The sequence below is a fragment of the Thalassophryne amazonica genome, chromosome 10, assembly GCF_902500255.1.
Source record: "Thalassophryne amazonica chromosome 10, fThaAma1.1, whole genome shotgun sequence".
NCBI lineage: Eukaryota > Metazoa > Chordata > Actinopteri > Batrachoidiformes > Batrachoididae > Thalassophryne > Thalassophryne amazonica.
In genome coordinates this window covers 58,096,062-58,118,366 of record NC_047112.1, presented here as the reverse complement: position 1 = coordinate 58,118,366, position 22,305 = coordinate 58,096,062, and the positions used below count along the sequence as shown (strand labels likewise).

Here is a 22,305-nt window from a genome sequence, read left to right as displayed (position 1 = left end):
GCGATAATTTCACTTTGTGAAAATGACAGACTTGCTATTAATATCGATAAACTGTCTAGAATTAGTTGTTTTTAAATGACACCATGTGTGAAAAATTTTTGCGCTTCATGTCTTTACCCACTGTCTGAGTTGATGCATGTTAAACATAAATAGCACTTTTTTTTTCTTTTTCTTTCTTCATTGCAATAGCAGCTGGCAGCTGCTTTGCCCCTGTCTGTTGGGAGAGGGCTGAGCTTCTCACAGTGGTGTGATTATTGCAAAACACACGGCAGAACTAACATGTAAGATTTTACGTTTACAGATGTTTTTGACCGTTAAGCTTTACTCACTATGCCAGCAAAAAAAAAAAAAAAAAAAATGTTAGCGGACTGAAAGTTAGCGTAACCAAATTTTGCGTAAGCTAAATGGTCAGGTTTTCAAAGTTGGCTAATTAGTGGTTAGCAGATTAGTGGAACTGTGCCCACCACTGGTTTTAGTGTTTTGCAGTGTTATATTAAAACGGGAAGCCCTAGCTCTGATGGTAGCTTAAAAAGTTAACTGCTTCTCAGGTAATACATTAATCCCTCTCTAACATCACATTCCTGTTTACCTGTTTAAAACTGGATAACTCTGTGCACTTAAATAATCCATCTTTGACTGTCTGTTTTTCCTCTTCATTAAAAATAAAACAATAATACCTTTACCAATCTGCTGCTTACAACCAATATGTGAATGCAGCATAAGTAACGTAACCTTGATTCACGGTGCAAATCCTTGTCATTTGTACCAGTGTCTATCTTTTTTAAAATGTGGATTAAATAAGAAAACACATTCTCCCTCAATCGTGGCGATTCCATCGCAGCATAGACCCATTTTTTCCTTCTCCCAGTTGATCGGGTCAGATTTGGGTCATTAATCATTATATATTTTTGTGGGTCAGGCAGTGTTGACTGAGCACTCAGTTACTTCATGTTTGTCAGACTGATGTGTTGCTAAGACAGTTTTGTTGCTCTTTATGTTCCAGGTGGTGCAGGATGACAAATGTCAGAATAACAACTTTCATGTTGGTTGGAGGTCTTTGTCTTCTCCTTCTCCATTTCTCCAGAGATCATATTGCTGTCAGATCCATCGGTTTTCAAGTCAAACAGAAAATATATGTCACTGAGAAGAAACCGTCTACCATTAAGAACACAACTGTATATTTATGGCCAAAATGTAAAGAAAATATATCTGCTGAGAGCATCAAAGGCTTCAGTTCTCTCCCTAAAAACATCCAGGACTTTCTTTACTTCCGTCACTGTCGTCATTTCCCCATGCTATTGGATGTTCCTGATAAATGTGGAGGTGCCGACAGCTCTTCAGGTGTTTTTTTTCTACTGGTCATTAAAAGCTCCCCAGCAAACTATGAGAGACGGGAGGTGCTACGCAAAACCTGGGCAAAAGAGAGATTACACAACGGTGTGTGGATCAGACGGATCTTCATCTCAGGAACCTCAGATGTTGGTTTTGAGAATGTGAGGCTGAACAAGCTCCTCAAGCTGGAACATCAAGAGTACAATGACATTCTTCAGTGGGACTTTTACGACTCCTTCTTTAACCTCACCTTGAAGCAGATCCTCTTCCTGGAATGGATGGAAAGAAACTGTCCACACGCCCGCTTTCTCCTGAATGGTGATGATGATGTCTTTGCCAACACGGACAACATGATGGATTTTCTCCAAGGTCTCAAAGACAATAATGGAGACAAACACCTATATATAGGACACCTGATTCAGAATGTGGGACCAATTAGAGATCCAGGGAGCAAATATTATATACCAGTTCAGGTGCAGGAGTCAGAGTCATACCCTCCCTACTGTGGAGGTGGAGGCTTCCTCCTGTCTGGTTACACAGCTATGGTCATATACTCTATGTCTCATTCCATTGAGCTTCTTCCCATTGATGATGTCTATTTGGGGATGTGTGTAAAGAAAGCAGGACTTTCACCAGTTTCCCATATGGGTGTAAAGACAGCAGGACTCCACATTCCCTCAAAAAACCAAGATCAATATCACCCCTGCTACTACAAGGAAATTCTTCTTGTGCACAGATTCCTTCCACATCAGATATACATTATGTGGCAGAGAGTACATGAAGCTAATCTCAGATGTGGACATTCAAAGACATTGAAATAATTGCTAGATTTAAAAAACAAAAAGCACACAGGTAGTGACAAACCTGTTTGCACTTTACTTGCTGAAGAGTCACATTTCTTTTACAGACAGAAAGATGTGATCTATTTTTAAAAAGTGCGTTCATTCTAAGAGTTCCTGTTGTGCACAAACTCTTTTAAAATCTTTCAAACTTATGTAATATTTAGGATTTATGTTAAACATCCTCAAAAGTCCTGCAGGTGTCATCCTGTGTGTGTAGAAACACCCACGTATAAGCAAGATGTTGCTTTGTGAAAGCATTTGCTAACTTTGCTTACTCCTGTGCACAAAAGGAAAAAAAAACTTGCAACAAGAATACAAACATAGCTGGTCTGCCATCTGGTGGTGGTCACACAGTAACAACACAAACACAGATTAGAGTTTGACCAAAATCTGGATTTTTGGAGGGCAGGTACGACACTGTTCTTAGGGCTAAAAAAAAAAAAAAAAAAAGATATATCTGCTGACAAATATATAAAAAATAGCAATGATTCCTAACATTTTATTATCAAACTGTGATGACAAAAAAATATAATTGAGGCTTGATGTTTTACAGTTTAACTCTCCGTGGTACAGAAACATAAAATAAAGCTAATTCATTTGGACTTAACGTTGAGTCCAGGAACCCCTTATTGTTAAAAACTAACTTTATTATAAATAATTTTAAATATAGCCAAGAACAAACCAACGTACATCACTGTGCTTTCAGTCCGATTGGCAGTCAGTGTTGTGTCATTCAGCATTTGCATAAAATAGACTTCGACCAATTTTTATTGTGTCTAACTGGCGTCGTCTACACCACTTGTCTGTAAACCATTCACCCAGACTGATAAAATGAATCACAATTGGTCATTGTACCTCCAGTGTGACCAGTGGGTGATGGGAGTCCCAGCCATGCTCCACAGCTTTGTAAACCATGCTGTTGTTCTACCGTCTGCTGGACAGACTGCATAATGACAACATTTCCAGCAGCCAAAGTGTTTTTATGCATTGTTTATTCTGTAAAATAAAAGTTTTCATATCTACAAAAATAATGGCAATAGCGATATGTTCATGAAAGGCTCATATCAGCCGATATTATTGGCAAACTGATTTATTGGCTGAAATACGTAGGTTTATGGCATACAATTTGAATTGATACGTGATTAGAAGCAAATGTGAATTGAAGATGCATCAAATTTCATGTTGATGTAAAAGCAATAACTGAAAATATGTTGGATGGCTGAATTTTGTAATTGTTTTATGTTTGCTTGATTGGTTAAAATTACAATACAACTAATTTATGGTCATGAGTATATGGAAGAGCTGTTTTAGAAGCAATGTGATTATTTGGGTGGTTCAATGAATTCACCATGCAATAGATAGTAATTCCCTTCAGCTGCACCCCCCCAATTTGGAGTCGCCACAGCAGAGCAGAGGTGGATCTGCAATTCTTTTCACTCGTTAGCATTATGTTAATTCATATTGGGACTATTTCTCTGCTCAGTTAAGCCTATGAAAATTACATAAATAATAATACAGTGTAATTGTTAACCATTAGTCTGTCAAAAACTATAGCTAAGAAATAAATCAAAGGCCTACATGGCCAGATTTGATCATGTACTCAGCCATCCATTAGCTTTGCAACATAATACGAATGTTTGCGCAGCTTCAGCTCCACCTTCAGTGCACACCAGTGCTTGTATTCCCCTCCAAGTGCAACTCTAGTTTTATCCTTTTTGAAACATAGTGCCTTCTTTATTTTCTTAAAACCCATTCTTTGACTTAGAGTTTCTTACAGAGCTTCCAGTCACTGTCTTTCAACCACAAGTACCTCTGCTCACGTGCTCTTGTTAGGGTACACAGATATATGTGGATCTTATACTAAGGCATAGAACCCAAACAGTCTAAGACAGGTGAATGAGAGATGCTACTCCCATAAATCGGGGTGGTTTCACTGTGAAATGTTTGTATTATGCCAAAATGAACTGACAGTAGGAGATAATACACATAGTGGAAAGTGACTGAGTACCTTAAAAAAACAGGCACTGTTTCTTTGAGAAAAAAATGGGATATTTCTATAACCTCAGTGCCTCCGAGGTACAAAAATTAGTACTTTTTTCTCAGAGACCTAGTGACCCATTAGCTAGCTGTAAAAATGTATAATATGACACCTTTACTGTAGTATCACAGTTGGAGGAATATTTTTAAGATTTTTTTTTTTGTTTGTTTGTTTTTACAAGTGTTGTATTATGAAAATGTGTGTTAAATTTTTTTTACGTGTTGTGATTGCCTTCTGAGTAACAAAAAAGGGCAATAAATGCTTGGCTGTAGTATAAATACATAAATAATTTTATTATTATTATTATGTTTTGTGTCTTTGGTTTTCCACCGCTGAAGCAAAGGTGTGTCTAAAATAAATTACATCAATTTAGTTTTCTTATTGAGCACAACCTAGCTTAATTTCAGATGAGTTTTTCCATACAGGGCGTAACTATGATATATGTATCAACAGTAATTTTCTCAGGGTTGTTTATCTAATTTATTTAATTGACAGATGAAATGTTTACTTTTTTATTATTCTGTGATTTAACCTGTGCAAGATAGTAAGTTGATTTGTTGTAATAATAAAGGATTATTAACCGAATGTGAGGTCTGTACGAGAAAATATTATTAACCTCACTAATGCTCGGCCCGTGTGAAAAACACAGAGGTCTGATATTGCAAATGAGGTTAATAATTTGCTTATTGTGGTATTATGACTATTATATATATATATATATATATATATATATATATATATATATATATATATATATATATATATATATATATATATATATATATATATATATATATATATATATATATATATATATCCATCCATCCAGCCATTTTCTTCTGCTTTATCCGGAGTCGGGTCGCGGGGGCAGCAGCTCAAGCAAAGCCGCCCAGACCTCCCGATCCACACACACCTCCCCCAGCTCCTCCGGGGGAACCCCAAGGCATTCTTTTATTGATATATATATATATATATATATATAAACACAACTTACGGTATCGCCCAAATATGAAAGCTGCTGACAGTTTAGGACTCATAGTCAGACTTGTTCACTTTCTTCACCTCCTTGCTTAAAAGATGGTCAGGTTAGCTGGTAAGCTTTCAATCTGTGTGTTTTTTCAGATGCTGTTTAGATATTTATGGAGTATGTTCATGTCCAACTCCGTTTTTTGAATAATGTTTTTAACTTTCTGGCTTGTAACGAACATGATCGAACGTGACACATGATCCAATCCGGTTGTCATGGTAACAGTCTGATATCGGAAAATACCAGACCAGACCATTTCTGGATCAGAAGAGTAATATAACATACATCTTTAATTTAAAAATAATCATTTGGTATACAGGTTTTAAAATAGAAAATGCATCCACTTTGATTATTAATTCAGTTGTGCCAAAAGGTCCAAAATATCTCAACTTTACAACGCCTCTTATCTTCACTTTAGTGATCGACATTGGCTACAGCTGGTTGCTCCTCTGGGCCTGATTAACAAAGGTCCCAGATAACGAGTGCGAAATTGCATGGGTAATACAAACTTTTGTTTATTGAGCTGCAGTGAGTTTTGTACAACTGTCTCCACCCCAATGTGCAACTGACAGTGGGCAGTGATGTGACACAGACAGCAGCAGTACATAAATGAGGATTTTGTTTGTGTTAATGGCCATAAAGGCAAAATGAAATTAAATCAGCCGCTTAAGTTACTGGACACAGGTGCAAATGACCTCTTTATCCAGGTCTAATACAGTAAAACTCGCCTAAACTGTCATCGTATAAACCAGATATTCACACTCACTGGACAAAAGCCAAAGTTCTAGTATGTTTGTATAGTTTTCCATGTAATAAACACCGTGTATACCGGAATTTGTATAACAGATTTTCGGTCACATTGGACAAAACGTCCCATCCCATCATAATGTATTCCCATTACCCCTTGCATATATCGGACAGAGCAGTGTGGACGTGCCAACACTGCCCCAGTGCCCCAGTAACAGAGGTACGAAATGAAGTTCAGCACTGACACTCGCCAATTTGAGGAAAGTGGGTACCATATTAACTTGATTAAAAGACAGACCGTTTATTTTTTTTTCACACCATCCTCAGACCCAGCACCTAAAGGAGGCAGGGCATAATTCAAGGCTGGTGATTATTAACAAAATGCTGCATGTTGCCCGCACTATAATATGGTGTTCAGTTTCACACATATCCCTGGATGCGACAAAACAAACCACTTTAGAACAAGGCCCTCTGTGTGGTTCTCCAAAGCCTGACGTGCACCTGCTAACTGACGGACAAAACAATAAGCTGTGATTGGTCACTTTTATGTTTTCACTCCTTCCTCTTCCATCATATTTTAAATGTTTTTGCAGTACACCCGCTGATTAGATTTTGAACATTTTGAACTAATAGTATTTCTGGTGTGTTTTTTTTGTAGCCGCTTGTGCTTAGAGACTGACTTCTATCACTCTTTCTGACTTCTATCGCAGTTTCTGTCCCTACCGAGCAGCGGGTGCTGCTGAGCCCCTCCACCGTCACAAAGCACTCACAGGCGGACAAACTTCACACTAGCCTCATGCCAGGCCCAGCTAGCGAGCTAGCTAGGTAGCAAACTGCACATAATGGCAGACAATTTGAATGTTGTGGACCGGATTTTGGTGAAGCCATTTGATAGTTTTCCTTACGAAGAAGCCATGGCTACTGTCATGGCTTCAGCTCTCAATGGTTTGCAGGCCAAAGTTAAAGCAATAGCCCCCAGTGCAATATTTGTGTATTGCTATGCACACAGACTGAATCTGGTTCTGTCTCAGGGGGCTAAATGCTTATCTGAGTGCAGAATATTTTTTGCATCACTCTCTGGGTTTGCCACATTTTTCTCAAAATCCACAAAGAGGATGTCTTTTCTTGAGTCTGCAGGCTGCTCAAGGTTGCCCAGAAATGCTCCTACTCGATGGAATTTCACATCACGGATAGTGAGCACTGTGGCAAACAATTATGATGCCCTCCTGCAAACATTTGAGATGATCATTGCAGATAAGTCCATGGATGATGACACATTAGACTGTGCCAATTTCTTTGTGTTTGTTATTGCATTAGTCATTGAAACTGGAAATTTGTTCTTGAAAATAGCTGTTGTGAGTTAATTTGTAGGATTGTGGGTGTTCAGGATGAAGTTAGTGTTTTCATGGGTGGTGGGGCGGAGGTGGTGGCCACGTTAGTGTGCGCGGGGGGGCACGCAGGGGGTTTCGCCCGGGGAGTAAATCACTCTAGGACTGCCACTGACTACAGCACTTAGATTGGAAAAATATATGATTATAATTTCAAAGATTTTTTATTCCAATAAATTTGAGTTCAGTGTGAGAAATGTTTAACAATGGAAAGTGTCAGTATGAAGGCAGTTTGGATTAGTGTTATTTAAAGGGCTATACCACCCATTTTGCTCTTTAATCTAGCCATTCCCAAATTTAAGAATGCCAAAGCCACTATGAAATCTGACAGTCACCTTTTAATCACAAATCAGAATAGGAGATTAAGATAAACTATTTCCAGACGGTGTATTAAACTCAATCAGATTAATGAAGAAAAACCACGGTCTTGATTTTTCTTTCTTTTTTTCCTGTTCACATTTTTCAAACAATCAAATATTTTCAGGTCATTTTGACCTTTACTACAAAATTGGAAATCAAATACATTTTTTGTTATTTTACATTATTTGTAAATACATTTTTTTGTTAAATGCACTTATTCTGACCTCTTGTGGCCCATTTGCAATACCTCCACGGTCCACCAGAGGCTCTCCACCCACACTATGGTAGAGAGAGAGTGGCGTCAACTCAGAACATGGCGCCATTTTGGTTCCAATGGCGCTGAACTACTGAATTTTTAAAACTTTAATATTTTTTTAATTTTTTAAAAATTATTTAACCACATACAGCAACACACCCAGGCACAGGTGCCATCAAAATAAATATAAAAATAGTTAAGCTATCAAATTTACAATTTATGATGATTTATTTAATTAATTTAAAGCCTGATTTATGCATCTGCAGCTCTGTAACTCTGTGTCATGCAATGACATGTGTGACAGTTTTAAAGTTCTCCATAGCTGGATTATGCTCTATTCTGGACGAATATGACCCTCAACAAGCTTTGCTTTCTACAATCATCACCTCCAAATCAAAGGTAAACTGAACAATTTCCTCTTTTTCCACTCAGTGTTGTAAAGTTGCGCACTTTTCCGAGCCATTTGTAATCAGCGTGTTCACTGCAGAACGAGTGAAAGCAGAAAAGTGTCAAATCACAGCCTTTTGTGTCTGATTTAACAGGTGCACGTCCAGGCTGTGGGTTAGAGTCTGAGCACGGTGTGAAAAAAATAAACGGTCTGGCTTTTAATCAGGGAAATGACTCCACTGCCACTTTCCACAAATCAGTGAGTGTTAGCACTGAAATTTAATTTGTACCTCTGTTACTGTGCACGCCCAGACTGCTCTGTTTTTTTTTTTAATGGAAATACATTGCGATCGGACGGGACATTTTATCTGATGTGAGTGAAAATCCGTTTTACAAAATCCCATATATATGCTGTTTATTACATAGGAAACAATACAAAAACATTGGGACTTTTTTGTTCGGTGACTGCGGAATATCCGGTTTATACGATAACAGTTTAGGTGAGTTTTACTGTACATGGGACTGAACAATAAATTTTCGCTTCCATCCCACACAGCTGACTTTATTTTCCCAAATTTTTCTTCTGTTTGGATCTGAAGGGAATCTGTACATCTTGAAGCCATTGTTGTGTCTATTTGTGTATCCAAATGCACAACTTGACATTTTCAGCAAATAAAAAAAAAAAACTTGGATTTACATGCAGACAGATTAACAGCGAATGCTATTTTGAACCCAAGATGGCACCATGAGTCACGTGACCAGTTTTATTTCTACTCGTCATGTCGCCACTCTCTCAATTAATTGTGGGAACCGCTGTTTTAACACAACATAAAAATTGGCAAATGTTCTCATGTCATCACTCACACTGCAGAGCAATATTTCACTACTACCTTTTGATGCTTCTGCTCTTTTCTCTCTCTCTCTCTCTCTCTCTCTCTCTCTCTCTCTCTCTCTCTCATTCTTTTGTGGAATGCATTTATCAGACATGCCCATAATGCAGTGTTCTCCCCAGACAATGGAACAACAGTGTTGCGCCATTATACTGTTATCACAGCACCGTTATTAGGGATGTGAATCGTACAACAACTCATGATTCAATTCAGTTCCGATTCTTGGGGTGACGATTCGATTCAGAATCGATTTTCAATTCAAAGAGCTCTGAGAAATAGTTATATTACTTAAAAAATGTTTACATTTAAGAAAATGCAGCTTTACAAGGTTAATCAAGTGATTCTAGATATAAATTTACTTATCTGCTTTGCTCGTTCGGAGTTGGCTGGCAGTTTAGCGAAGCGCTGGTCAGTAGTCGGCAGAGACTGCTGCTAACCTCTTTTAGCTCCGGGTGATAGCGTAGCATGTGGCCTTGCGGATTTGAAGTGTTTCCGAAGTACTTGACTTTCATTTTGCAGATTCTGCACACTACATAAGTCATGTCAAGCTCCTTCTTACGCAGCAAATAATAAAATCCAAAATGCACCCAAACATTTGCCTTCAGCAAAGACGGTGCTTGCTGAATTAGCTCTTCGTCCGCCATGCTAAGCTACAGCCACTGAACTCTGCAGCGCACGAGTGTTTGAAGCACGCCGGACCCCCCCCCCCCCCCTCACGGGGACACTGTAGTACAGAAGCCGTTGCCTAACAAACAGTACACGCAGCGAGTAAGCAAGATTATGTTTAAAAAATGCTTTTAAAAAAATCGATTCTTGGACATTTTGGTTCGATTCAGAATCATAATAAATAAGAATCGCGATTCGAACGTGAATCGATTTTTTCCGACACCCCTAACCGTTATACTGTGCCCTGATCTCAGGTAGTTTTCTAATCCAGCCAGGCTATTTGTGCTGAACGGACTTGCTGCCTGTTTACCCCTCCCCCGCCGGTGTCCCGACGAGATGTCATTCATTCTTATTCATTTGAGAAGCCAGCCCTCCGCGTAGTTCTCTTCTCCAGATTTTCCCCCATTGGGGTTGACGTGCCTGTCTTTACTGCGCAACTGCGTATATGCATTTCTTTCTGCGACAGACTCCCTGACCGAGCGGTCAAAGAAAACCCACGTAAGTTTTGTTTTTGCATGTAAATACAACAGCAATAAGTGTCTTTTCAATTTAAAAAGTTAAAATTTGCATGTGCCCGCTGTATTTACAGCACAACATTGTCGGGACACTCAACTCGACAGAACATTCACACATGGAGTTGAGCTCTCTCACCAAAGGAAACACACATAAGTTTTGTCTTTGCATGAAAATACAACAGCAGTAAGTGGACCTGTGTGGAAGTGTGTATCATTACTGCTTTGTCTGGTTAGTCACTTTATTGCACCATTTTTTTCTGTTAAGGGCTTCTCACAGTGGCGTATTCGTAGAGCTGCTCATTGCAGTGTTGTATTTCATTTAAATACGCCCGAAATACGTGCATACTCAGCCTTTAACAGTGTTCGTTCATACTTGCAGCTGCGTGTGTTCGCGTTTTAATGTGTGCACACAGTCGCATGTGCCATGCCGCACCAGTTTCAGTGCTATTTTCCACCTCTGTGGAAGTGCGCTCTGTTCTCTACTGCATGGTGTGGTGCGGCTCAAAAACAGTCATTTAACATTATTATTATAATAATAATAATTTATTAATTTATATAGCGCCAAATCACGAGTAATCGCCTCAAGGCGCTTCACAAACATTTAAAAGCAGAATAAAATGAAATAAGATTAAAACACAATAAAAAAAATGTAACCATAAAAGGTAAAAGAAGTAAAATAAATAAAAGGAATAAAAAAAGACACACAATCATATAAAATACTAATGATAAAACAGAGAGAACAGATGTGTCTTCAACCTGGCTTTAAAAGTCTCCACAGAGTCCACAGACATTATTATTATTTATTTATTTTTTTTATGCAGCGAGTGCGCATTTAATTTAGAGTCACAGCTCTTTTCAGCTTTGATCAGACTGATCGATCAGGACGTTTGATGAGCGCACTGATATGCAGCGAGTGCGCGTTTATTTTAAAGAGTCACAGCTCTGATTAAATACACACACACACACAGAGAGAGAGAGAGTGAGGGAGGGAAAGCGCGCACGCGCGAGAGAGCGCTTTTGTTTTATTTTATTTTAAGGAGTCTGATAGAGGAGAGAGAGTGGTTTTATTTTAAGGAGACTCAGACTTTATGAAACAATGCGACACAGTGAAACAATCCTCATATAATTAGTCCAGTATGATAAAGTGAAGCAATGATCTTGCAGTATTTATAGCTCCAGAAGAACAACAGGGAGATGTGAATCAATCAATCAATCAATCAATCAAGTTTATTTCTAGAGCCCTTTACAACACTCAAAGTGACCAAAGTGCTTTACAACAAAATTTAAAAACAAAACATAGTAAAAACAAATATCCAGCAGTAAAACCATTACAAAAACAATTAAATAAAATATGCATAAAAACATTTAATAACATAAAATAAAGCGCCATCATGCTACTGAGTGTTAAAAGCCAGCCTGAACAAATACGTCTTGAGCCTGGACTTAAAAAGCTCCAAGTCAGAGATGATTCTCATTTCAGGGGGCAATTTATTCCAAAGTTTGGGCCCAGCAACAGAGAAGGCCCGATCACCCCAGCGTTTAGACCTGGACCTGGGCACCTCCAGTAAAAGCTGATTTACAGACCTCAAAGACCTGTTTGAGACACGAGGATGCAAAAGCTCAGTCAAATAAGGAGGGGCCAGGCCATTAAGGGCTTTAAAGACAAACATCAAAATTTTAAAATCAACCCTAAAAGAGACTGGAAGCCAGTGCAAATTAAAAAGAACTGGGGTGATGTGCTGACGTCTTGATATGTTTGTTAAAAATCGGGCTGCAGCATTTTGCACCAGCTGGAGACGACTCAGAGATGTCTGAGGAACTCCAACATAAAGGGCATTACAATAGTCAATTCTAGAGCTGATAAAAGCGTGGATAGTTTTTTCAAGGTCAGTGTGGTTTAAAAATGGTTTAACCTTAGATAAAAGACACAACTGATAAAAACTTGTTCTTACCATGCTGTCAATTTGTTTGTCAAATCTAAAAGAATTGTCAAATACCACCCCAAGATTTCTTACTATAGGTTTCAAAGACGCAGACAACAAACCAGAACCTAGAAGAGCAGGGTCACCAAACAAAATGTAATCAGTTTTGTCCTCGTTCCACAAGACAAGGTTGCAACAGAGGAGGACAAGTCACCTATCATGACAGAAAATGTGAAGTGGCGCACAGTACCGTGTTGAAGCGTGGGCGGGCTCACAGTAGCGGACAGTAGCACAGCGCTGCGTGTACTCGCGTCAAGGCTCCATGCTGTGCTGTACGCCGAAGAAAATGAAACAGGCTTAATTTCTTCCGTCCTACGCGCATAGCCCTCAACATACTGCTGCGTATTGAGAAAAAACTCCTCGTGAAGTGGGTGGAGAGCTGCTCATTACAGCGTAGACGATACGCTGTAATAAGCAGCTCTACGAATCCGCCACTGTGACAGGCCCTTTACACAGTCAGATTATTTATCTTGACAACAAAATATGCATATTTTTTACAGTTACAGTCATTACCATCCACAAGCCAATGGAGAGACTGAGCGGGTCAACCAAGATTTGGAAAAGGGTCTCCGAATTTTAGCCTCCCAGCAGCCAGCCACCTGATCCATCCAACTGCCCTGGGTAGAACTTGGTCATAATCACTTGCCCTCAGTATCTACAGGTTACTCACCTTTTCATGTCCTTTTTGGTCATCAACCTCTCTGTTTCCTCCCCTTTTTCCTCCCCCTAGATCTCGGCTACTCGGTTCCTTCTGTTCTCCGCCTCATCCTCTGCTGCCGATGAACCTGGGATTTCTGTTCGTCTTTGTCTCCTCACTTCACTCCGCATTCATCCGTCCTTTCACACCAGTCAGATCAAACCTCCCCGGTCCAGTCCTTTATGCCCACCTGCCGTTCCATCTCCCTCCGCCCGGTTTGTGGATGGTGGCCCAGCGTTCATGGTGCGGCGGCTCCTGGCCTCTCACCTTTGTGGCTGTAGGATACAGTATTTGGTGGATTGAGAGGGTTATGGCCCCGAGGAGTGGTGGTGGATTCCCTCCCGCTTTGTTCTGGACCCTGCTCTGATCTGTGAGTTTCACTCCTCTCATCCTGCTTCGCTTGGGCCATCCAGGGTTGGCCATGGAGGGGGGTGTACTGTCAGAGTTTGAGTTTTGTTAGTTTTGTATTATCAGGGTTTTGGTTTGTTTATTCTCTTGTTGGGATTTTTCTGCTTGGGTCTGTCTGTCTCTGTTTCTCTTGTCTCTCTGTTGGTTCTTGGTGATGGGTGTTTCTCTCTCTCTCTCTCTGGCCACTTCTGGTGCTTTCCGTGTGCACCTGTTCCTGATTCACTGATTACCACCTGGGGTTTTATAAGATCACTGGGTGGTTTTGTTCTTTGCCAGATTGTCGTGCCTTGTGCCCTCATTCCAGCTCTGTACCTGTGTTGTTGTTTCTACCTGCTTCATAGTGTGTACCTGACCTTCTGCCTGTTGCTTTGACCTCTCCATTTAGCCTGATGATTTCTGTACTGCTGCTTTTGTTGGACTGCCTACTTGTGTACCGACCACTGCTATCCTCTTCAGTAAAGTTTACTAAAAACCAGAGCTGTTTACTGGAGCCGTACATTTGTGTCCTACCATTCCTGAGCATTCCGCCTGTCAGCATGCGTGTGTGTGTGTGTGTGTGGGTGTGCTCCCGCATATGCATTCAGTCTCCCCCACCTGATTCCATTCACTGTGCACTCTGATAGGCATGAGCTTTAATATGATATTAGGTTATTGCGAAAGAAAGCAAAAGTACTGGGAGGGAACGCAGTTATCTGGGCCCAAAAAAAAAATTAACCACCATCTCCCTAGGCAGGTTCCATGTAAAAGGTTTCAAAGCAGAATTTCAGTTCACTGATCCCTATATATATATATATATATATATATATATATATATATATATATATATATATATATATATATATATATATATATACAACCGACGTTATTGTAAAGCAGTAGCTGTCCTAAAAAAATCCTTTACCCTGAATGATGGTAAAAATGCTGAATGGTGTACAGTCAAACTTTGGTGCTCTGACCACTTATTTAAAACCAGCTGTCAAGAATTTGGGAGTGATATCTGACAAGCTGGTTGAGGTTCGATCAACAGATAAACTCTATTGTCAAAGCAAGTTTTTTTCCAGCTATGTCTTCTGGCTAAAGTAAATGTTATATGGCTGGGGGGGCCTGGCTGCCGGTTTGTTTGTCTTTTGGTTTCCTCCCAGGTGGCGTGCGTTTGGGACTGAGTGGCTGTGTTGCTGAGGCTGTCAGGACCTCACCCTGATCACCTGCGACTCGTCAGGACTCACAGCTGTGGTGCATCTGGATGGATTGGAACATGTTGGCATTTAAGACTGGAGTGCACAGTGTGTATTTGCCAGAGACTCGACCTTGTGACCAGACGGGTGAGATCGTCGTCTCGGGAGCCATCTCATCAGCAGCGGATGCTGAGAACGTCCAGGTTTGATGCACAGTCTGTGAAAGAGGAGGGGGTGAGGTCTCACGCACGTCAGCACACTTCCTGAGGTACGTTAGATTTTGTGACTAACAGTTATACAGTCAGTAAATGTGGTGTCCCTCACACCTTATTGTATTGAGCTGTTTGTTAGTCATGTATCAGCTTCCACTGCGGTGGAGTTTTGTGAACTGGATGTTCCATGCCTGCAGGTTAGGAAGCTGATCAGTAATCAAGCCAGGAAGTGTTTGCTGTTTGTACACCTTTAAGTGTTCTGTGTGTAGAGTGTGGACTCACATAATGGTTCCTTCTTTCACAGACTCGGTTGTTGCGGCCACCTGGGGGGTGTCGGCGGGGTCCTTGGGTCCGAAACAGCTTCTGGCTCCGGACCGTTAGCGCTGCTGGGAGCGCACCACGCCAGGCCGCACCTTTTTGTTATTATATTTTCACTGTTATGTATTAAATTCAGTTAGCCTTTGTACCGTGCTCTGCTTATTTCATACTGGGTCCTTCAAACGCTGGTCGGTTCTCCGAGCTGCGTCCGACACATAACAGTAAAGTCCTTTCACAGTAGATGTGAAATTCAGATGGCCTTTCATGCTTTCATCAGCTCCTGACTTCATTACTGTGATGCAGTTTATGCTGTTATTAACCAGTCTGCTCTTGCATGCCTCCAACTTGTGCAACATGCTGGTGCTTGTCTTTATTGAACACTTCCAGAAGTGAGCATATTATGCCTGTACTTTACTCACTCCACTGGCTTCCAGTTTGTTTAAGAATTGATTTTAAGATTATAAAGTTTGTTTTTAAATGTATTAATGGTCTTGCACCATCCTATTTTTATGACATTTTAACTCTCCACACTTACAGTAGGACATTACGGCGGTCTGGTCAACTTTACTTACATGTTCCGAGGTCATAATACAAACTCTGGGGTGATCATGCTTTTGTGGTAGCTGACCCCAGACCAGGAGTGGGCAACTTGTTCCAGAAAGGGCCAAGAGGGTGCAGGTTTTCTTTACAGCCACTGACTCGACCAGGTGATTTCACTGATTAACTGATTCCATCTGCTCTAAGTGATATTAATCAGTGAAATCACCTGGTCGAGTCAGTGGCTGTAAAGAAAACCTGCACCCTCTTGGCCCTTTCTGGAACAAGTTGCCCACACCTGCCCCAGACTGTAGACCAAGTTACCTCCTGATTTACACACTATTCCTGACACCTTTTAGAGCAAAGCTCAAGACTTATTTATTTAAATTGACTTTTAATACTTGTGGTGCTGTGACATCTTTTGTTTTTATGTGCCTTATGAATTCTATTGCTTGTTTTGTTTTTTGTGAATTCTTGATCTTTGATTTTACTGTAAAGCACTTTGGAAATAAATGTTGATTGATTGATTGAAAAAGTACGTGGTTGTTCAAACCAGCTAAAATTCAAATGAACAACATTTCTTCCAGCAAAATGGTATTTAATGAATTAAAAACACAGATATTTGTTTTAAGATATTTGTTGATCTGTAGCTACTTGTTCTAAGGTGGACAATGTTACCCCTTTAAGTCTTTGTTTGCCCTCATCATGGCTGTACCTTCACTGACATCACCAAGGAGTCAACCTCTGTGTTTGTTTCTATAAAGGTCATAAAATAATCAGAATCAGAATTGAATTTATTGCCAAGTAAGTTCTCACATACAATGAATTTGATCTGGTCTTAAGGTAGTGTAAGGTGTAAAGATAATGACTCATCTGATCAGGACCAGGTTTGCTTCAGAAGATGATTTCTTGCTATAAATTGCTGAAAACACAATTATTTTCTTCAGAAAAGGATTCATTGCTATAAACTACTGGAAACATGACATGAAACTTTTGCTTCAGAAATGACAACGGCTACAAACTGTTGGACAGGAATAAACATATTCCTCTAAAAAAGTGTTATGTTGTGACAGCGTGTCAAACAGATGCATTTATATTTTATGCCACTGATTCCTGTAGGGTGGTGACTGTCAAACCGGTGGGAAATAACTCCTGAATTCTAGGAAAGCAGATTTATATAAAAAAAAGTATGGAGTTGTTAAAACTAGTTCAAGAACATGTCGCACAGAATTCAAACAGCTACAGAGACTGCTGAAAAACAAAGTACTCAGTAGTACTCATTTTTCCCAAGTCATCACTGAGCAAACATATTTCAGTGTGCTGTTGAATGGAATGTAGATAAAGTGCTGCTAACGTTAAGTTTGCATAAGTGTATGTCATGTCATAATGACTAATTTTTAAAGTCATGTTTGTGTATATTTTGACACAGTCGCGGTAAAAACAAAAACGAACAGAGTTGGGGGTGAAGTATGTCATCTCTCTGCAGACATACTTACAGGCAATATAGGCTTGCAGGTGGTGCACACAATGCTCGTGCACATCCGCGAGCTGGTAGAAAGTCCCTAGCTCCCAAAAATAAGGTATTCCTGATGTTTTCCACTGTAATACATGGATGTTCAGGCAGCCTGTAAAAACAGCGTTGTGTTTCAGTTACACATCCAAACAGCCGGGTTAAAAGAGTGTGGTGGAGAGTTTCAGGTGCGTGCTCATTGTGGCAGTTATGACAGGATTAAAACAGCATCATACTCCAGTACAGACAAGACTGAGCACCTTGAATAGGACAACAAGGGTTCATGAGTGAATGAATGAATAACTCCATGCTGTGGGGCTGTTTTGCTGCCAGTGGCACTGGTGCACTGCACAATGTGGATGGCATAATGAAGAAGGTCTACCTCCAAATTCTTCAACATTACCTCAAATCCACAACTAAAGGTTGAAACTTGGTCACAACTGGGTGTTCCAGCAGGACAATGATCCAAAACACACATCAAAACGTTTTTGTGGGTTGGATAAAGATATAATCTCTCCACATAGTCCTGGGTCTTCCCCGCAGTCTCCTTCCAGGTGGACATGCCTGGAACACCTCCCCAGGGAGGCGCCCAGGAGGCATTCTTACCAGAAGCCTGAACCACCTTAGCTGGCTCTTTTCTACACGAAGGAGCAGCAGCTCTACTCCAAGCTCCTGAATGACTGAGCTTCTCACCCTATCTCTAAGGGAAACACCAGCCACCCTCCAGAGGAAACTCAATCTCCAGCTCCAGCTTCCTCAAGTTCCAGCAGAACAGCTTGAGAGAGGTGTGGAGTGAGATGAGAACCATCACTGGTCATGGCAAGAAGGCAGACCAGATGATGGAAGCAGACCTTCATGAGGCCAATGAATTAAACCTGTTCTTCAACAGGTTTGACAACATGCTCTCTGCCCACCCTTTCCCCAGCTCCTCTCAGTGCCTCCCCACCTCTGTGCACTCATCTCACTCCCCAATCAACACCACCTTCTCCTCCCACCAATCTGCCTCCACTACCCTCCCTCCACCACTCACTCACCCTCCTCAATGCCTCCCATCACCATGCCATCATCTTTATGCTGCACAGAGCTTATTCTCACCTAGAGAAGACAGGAAGCACTGTCAGTCTTGTTGATTTCTCCAGTGCCTCCAACACCATCCGGCCTGACCTGCACAGCGATAAGCTACAGGACACAAAGGTGGAGGCTCCACTGGTGGCCTGGATTATCAACTACCTCACACGTTGCTCATAGTATGTGAGGCTTCGAGACATTACATCCGACACCATCAGGAGCAGCACAGGGGCACCACAGGGGACAGTCCTGTCTCCCTTTCTGTTTACACTCTACACCTCAGACTTCAGGTTCTGGTCACAGTCCTGCCACCTGCAGACGTTCTCAGAGGCCATTGTGGGCTGCATCAGCAGTGACCAGGAGGTTGAGTACAGGAGTGTGGTGGGCAGGTTTGTGGGGTGGTATGGACTCAACCACCTGTAGCTCAACGTATTTAAGACAAAGGAACTGATGGTGGACTTCAGAAGACAAAAGACCTGTCCAAACCCAGTTGCCATTAATGGAACTGAGGTGGACATTGTGGACTACTACAAGCACCTGAGTGTCCACATAGACAACAAACTGGACTGGACTGAAAACACAGATGCTGTGCATAAAGAAAGGTCAGAGCTGACTACTTCTTCAGGAGGCTCAGATCTTTCAATATCTGCAGAAATATGTTGCAGATGTTTTATCACTTGATGGGCTCCAGCATTATCTTCTACGCTGTAGTGTGCTGGGGCAGCAGGCTGAAGGCAGATGACATGAACAGACTCAGCAAGCTCATCAGGAGAGCTGGCTCTGTCCTGGGGTGGAACTGGAGTCTGTGATGGAGGTGATGGAGAGGAGGATATTGAGAAAACTGCTCACCATTTGGGACAACACCTCCCACCCCCTGCATGCCACACTGATGTTAAATTCACCGTTCAGTTCCATTACATATTTTAGAAGTTACTGTTGTCAATTAAACACTACTCCATTGTTTTTCTTTTTAGTTTTTTTTTTTTTTGTCATTTTACAGGATTTCCCTGTTAATTTCAAATAATTTTTTTGTTGTTTCGCTGGTTAAATCTGATTTTTACTTATTCTCATTGCTGGCACTTTGGAATAGTCATGTAATCACACTTGTTAGGAATGAGTGATTTTGAAGGCTTTTTTATACTTGGATTTTTATTTTTCTTCTAGTGGTTAGCACTGTTGCCTCACAATGAGAAGGTCGTGAGTTCAATTCCCGTGGCCTTTCTGTGTGGAGTTTGCATGTTCTCCCCATGTTTGCATGGGTTTCCTCCAGGTGCTCCGGTTTCCTCCCACATCCAAAGACATGCGGGTTAGGTGGATTGGACTCTTTAAATTGTCCATAGTGTTTGTGTGTGTTGTGAAAGTGTAGTGAGACGGACCCACAACAGGGGGCGCAAATGAACGGTCAATAGATGAGCCAAAATATAACAATTTAATGTTGTGAAGGTGCACAACGAATACACAGACAATCTCAGAATATGATTACAGTCAATCCACGAAGGTGACGTGTGGGCAGGCTCGAGGATAGAAGACGTCTGTCCTGAGAAGAGCCAGAACCACACGATTTCCGCCGCCACCGAATCTGGTGAATACTGGAGCCGCCAAGTCCCGAATTCCCAGGTGATCACCGTCCCCAACTGTCGGATCTGGTACTGCTGGCGAAGAACAAAGATAGTCAAGTGTGGGTGTGTGTACACCCCGTAACAACGGTGGGAATGCCACCTCCACCTCTCACTCAATATGCTGATGAAGTTACAGTGATCCCTCAGAGGAAAAGAGTGCCGTCCTGCACTCACTCAGCCTCCACAGGAAGAGGGACCGGTACTCCTGCAAACACTCACAATATACAGATTATAAGTAAACACAAATGGCTGAGGATATTACCTCCATTGAAGTACGATATCTCGGCGATGAGGTGGAGATGACGTCTGGGTTTTATGGAGTGGGATGATGAAGAATGAGTGACAGCTGTCAAGACATAATGAGTAACAGCTGTCACTCCCGGCTGTGTCCGTGGCGGCAGCGCCCTCTCGTGCCTGAAGCCCGCACTTCAGGCAGGGCGCCCTTTGGTGGTGGGCCAGCAGTACCTCCTCTTCTGGCGGCCCACACAACATGTGTGTGTGGGTGGGTCTGTGTTTGTCTGTTTGTGGCCCTGCGACAGACTGGCGTCCTGTCCTGGGTGTACCCCGCCTCACGCCCTATGACTGCTGGGATAGGCTCCAGCCCCCCGCGACCCATAACTGGATTAAGCGGTAGAAGATGAATGAATGAATGTCTGCAATAAATAATTAAATGAATAAATAAAACAGAAAACACTGGCATGTGCTGCGGCACATACACATGGCACCGGAAGTGCATAAAAGATCACATTTTCCAAGAGGTATTTGGCAGATCGGATTGGGGATATTTGGGGCTGATAGAGATGTGAAAATTCCTGTGTGTGCAAACTCTTTATCCTACCTATAAGTGAACATTCTGTCCCTGTCAGTCATTAGTAGCTGTGGGACACACTGTGTGTGGCAAAATGTTTGAGTGTTGTAATGACTGTGGCATTGGTGCATTTCACATTCAAACTCAGATTGGCTTTATTGTCATTGTATATGCAGGGCAGCAAAACAGCAAAATTACCTGGGCAGTCTCTGACGTGCAAAATAGTAACAGAAACAGAAACAAAATTGTAGCGCAAATTTTAAAAAAGCAGTATGAAGATGTACAAAAACACAAGATTAAAAAAAGGGTAAATTTACACAGTTGTACAGTTTTACAGTTAAAGTACAGTTATTGCACAGATGTTGTGTAATGTAAACCTGATAGTCATGTGTGTATCAGTGTTTATTAAGTATGTGGACAGCTTTTGTGAACAAGCTGTCTGTATCTTCTGCATAAAGGGAGACGTTTAAAGGAGAACAGAAAGACATGAATATTTATAGCATTAATAAACATACAAAAATATGTTCTTTTGATAGTTCAAAAACACTAAAGACCATAAAACATCTACAGAAAACCTTGTTTTAGTCGTGGTCTGAGAGGCTCTGACATCGACTGGCTGCCGCCATTTATGCAGGTCAGGTGGGTGACATCATTGGTTGGGGGAAGATGAGCGTCGTTCTGAGATTCCCTGCCAGAGGCATCAACAGAGAGGTTATATATGACTACTAGAGTTCACACTCCCAAAGCTGTCCACTAAACACAAATGTCCCTTCATGGACAATGACATGACACCTCCTAACCAGGCAAAATATTGATGAAGTTCCCAGGTGTTAATGCATTTTCAACATGGATTCGCAACTGAACACACTCAGGAAAACCCTCGCAAAATACGTGTTAAAATACAATTCTGACCTGGATATCGAGCCAGTAAAATTAATTAACATTAAATCATATCAGGAAAGTTTTAAACTTACTCTGACACCCACACATTCTGAAATATTAGTGTTGAAAGTTACACGGATGGCTCCTAAAACCATTACGTATATATACAGTAGTGTTCAGAATAATAGTAGTGCTATGTGACTACAAAGATTAATCCAGGTTTTGAGTATATTTCTTATGGTTACATGGGAAACAAGGTACCAGTAGATTCAGTAGATTCTCACAAATCCAACAAGACCAAGCATTCATGATATGCGTACACTTAAGGCTATGAAATTGGGCTATTAGTAAAAAAAAGTAGAAAAGGGGGTGTTCACAATAATAGTAGCATCTGCTGTTGACACTACAAACTCAAACTATTATGTTCAAACTGCTTTTTTAGCAATCCTGTGAATCACTAAACTAGTATTTAGTTGTATAACCACAGTTTTTCATGATTTCTTCACATCTGCAAGGCATTAATTTTGTCGGTTTGGAACCACGATTTTGCTGGTTTACTAGTGTGCTTGGGGTTATTGTCTTGTTGAAACACTCATTTCAAGGGCATGTCCTCTTCAGCATAATGCAACATGACCTCTTCA

General features: G+C 41.0%; 1 protein-coding gene and 1 long non-coding RNA gene across 5 annotated transcripts in view; one reads left to right on the top strand and one right to left on the bottom strand.

Annotated features, from left to right (window-relative positions):
* Positions 1 to 13,690, top strand: part of LOC117518804 (N-acetyllactosaminide beta-1,3-N-acetylglucosaminyltransferase 3-like) — a 42,222-nt gene extending 28,532 nt beyond the window's left edge. For 2 of the 4 annotated variants that reach the window (XM_034180042.1, XM_034180040.1), the window contains one exon: positions 1,004 to 2,631. In XM_034180042.1, coding sequence (XP_034035933.1) covers positions 1,004 to 2,153 — 1,150 coding nt within the window. In that variant the 3' untranslated portion in view covers positions 2,154 to 2,631. Of the gene's footprint in view, positions 1 to 1,003; positions 2,632 to 6,696; positions 6,702 to 8,294; positions 8,302 to 11,501; positions 11,515 to 12,930; positions 13,052 to 13,160 lie in introns of those variants that run through there. The other 2 variants (XM_034180041.1, XR_004563081.1) reach the window with 2 other exon arrangements.
* LOC117518805 lies at positions 2,253 to 19,321 on the bottom strand. Its single transcript, XR_004563082.1, has 3 exons — positions 19,310 to 19,321; positions 17,848 to 17,851; positions 2,253 to 3,549 (listed from the first exon to the last, which is right to left on the bottom strand). It is a non-coding gene; the product is annotated as an uncharacterized LOC117518805 (long non-coding RNA).
* Between the last annotated feature and the right edge of the window lie 2,984 nt (positions 19,322 to 22,305).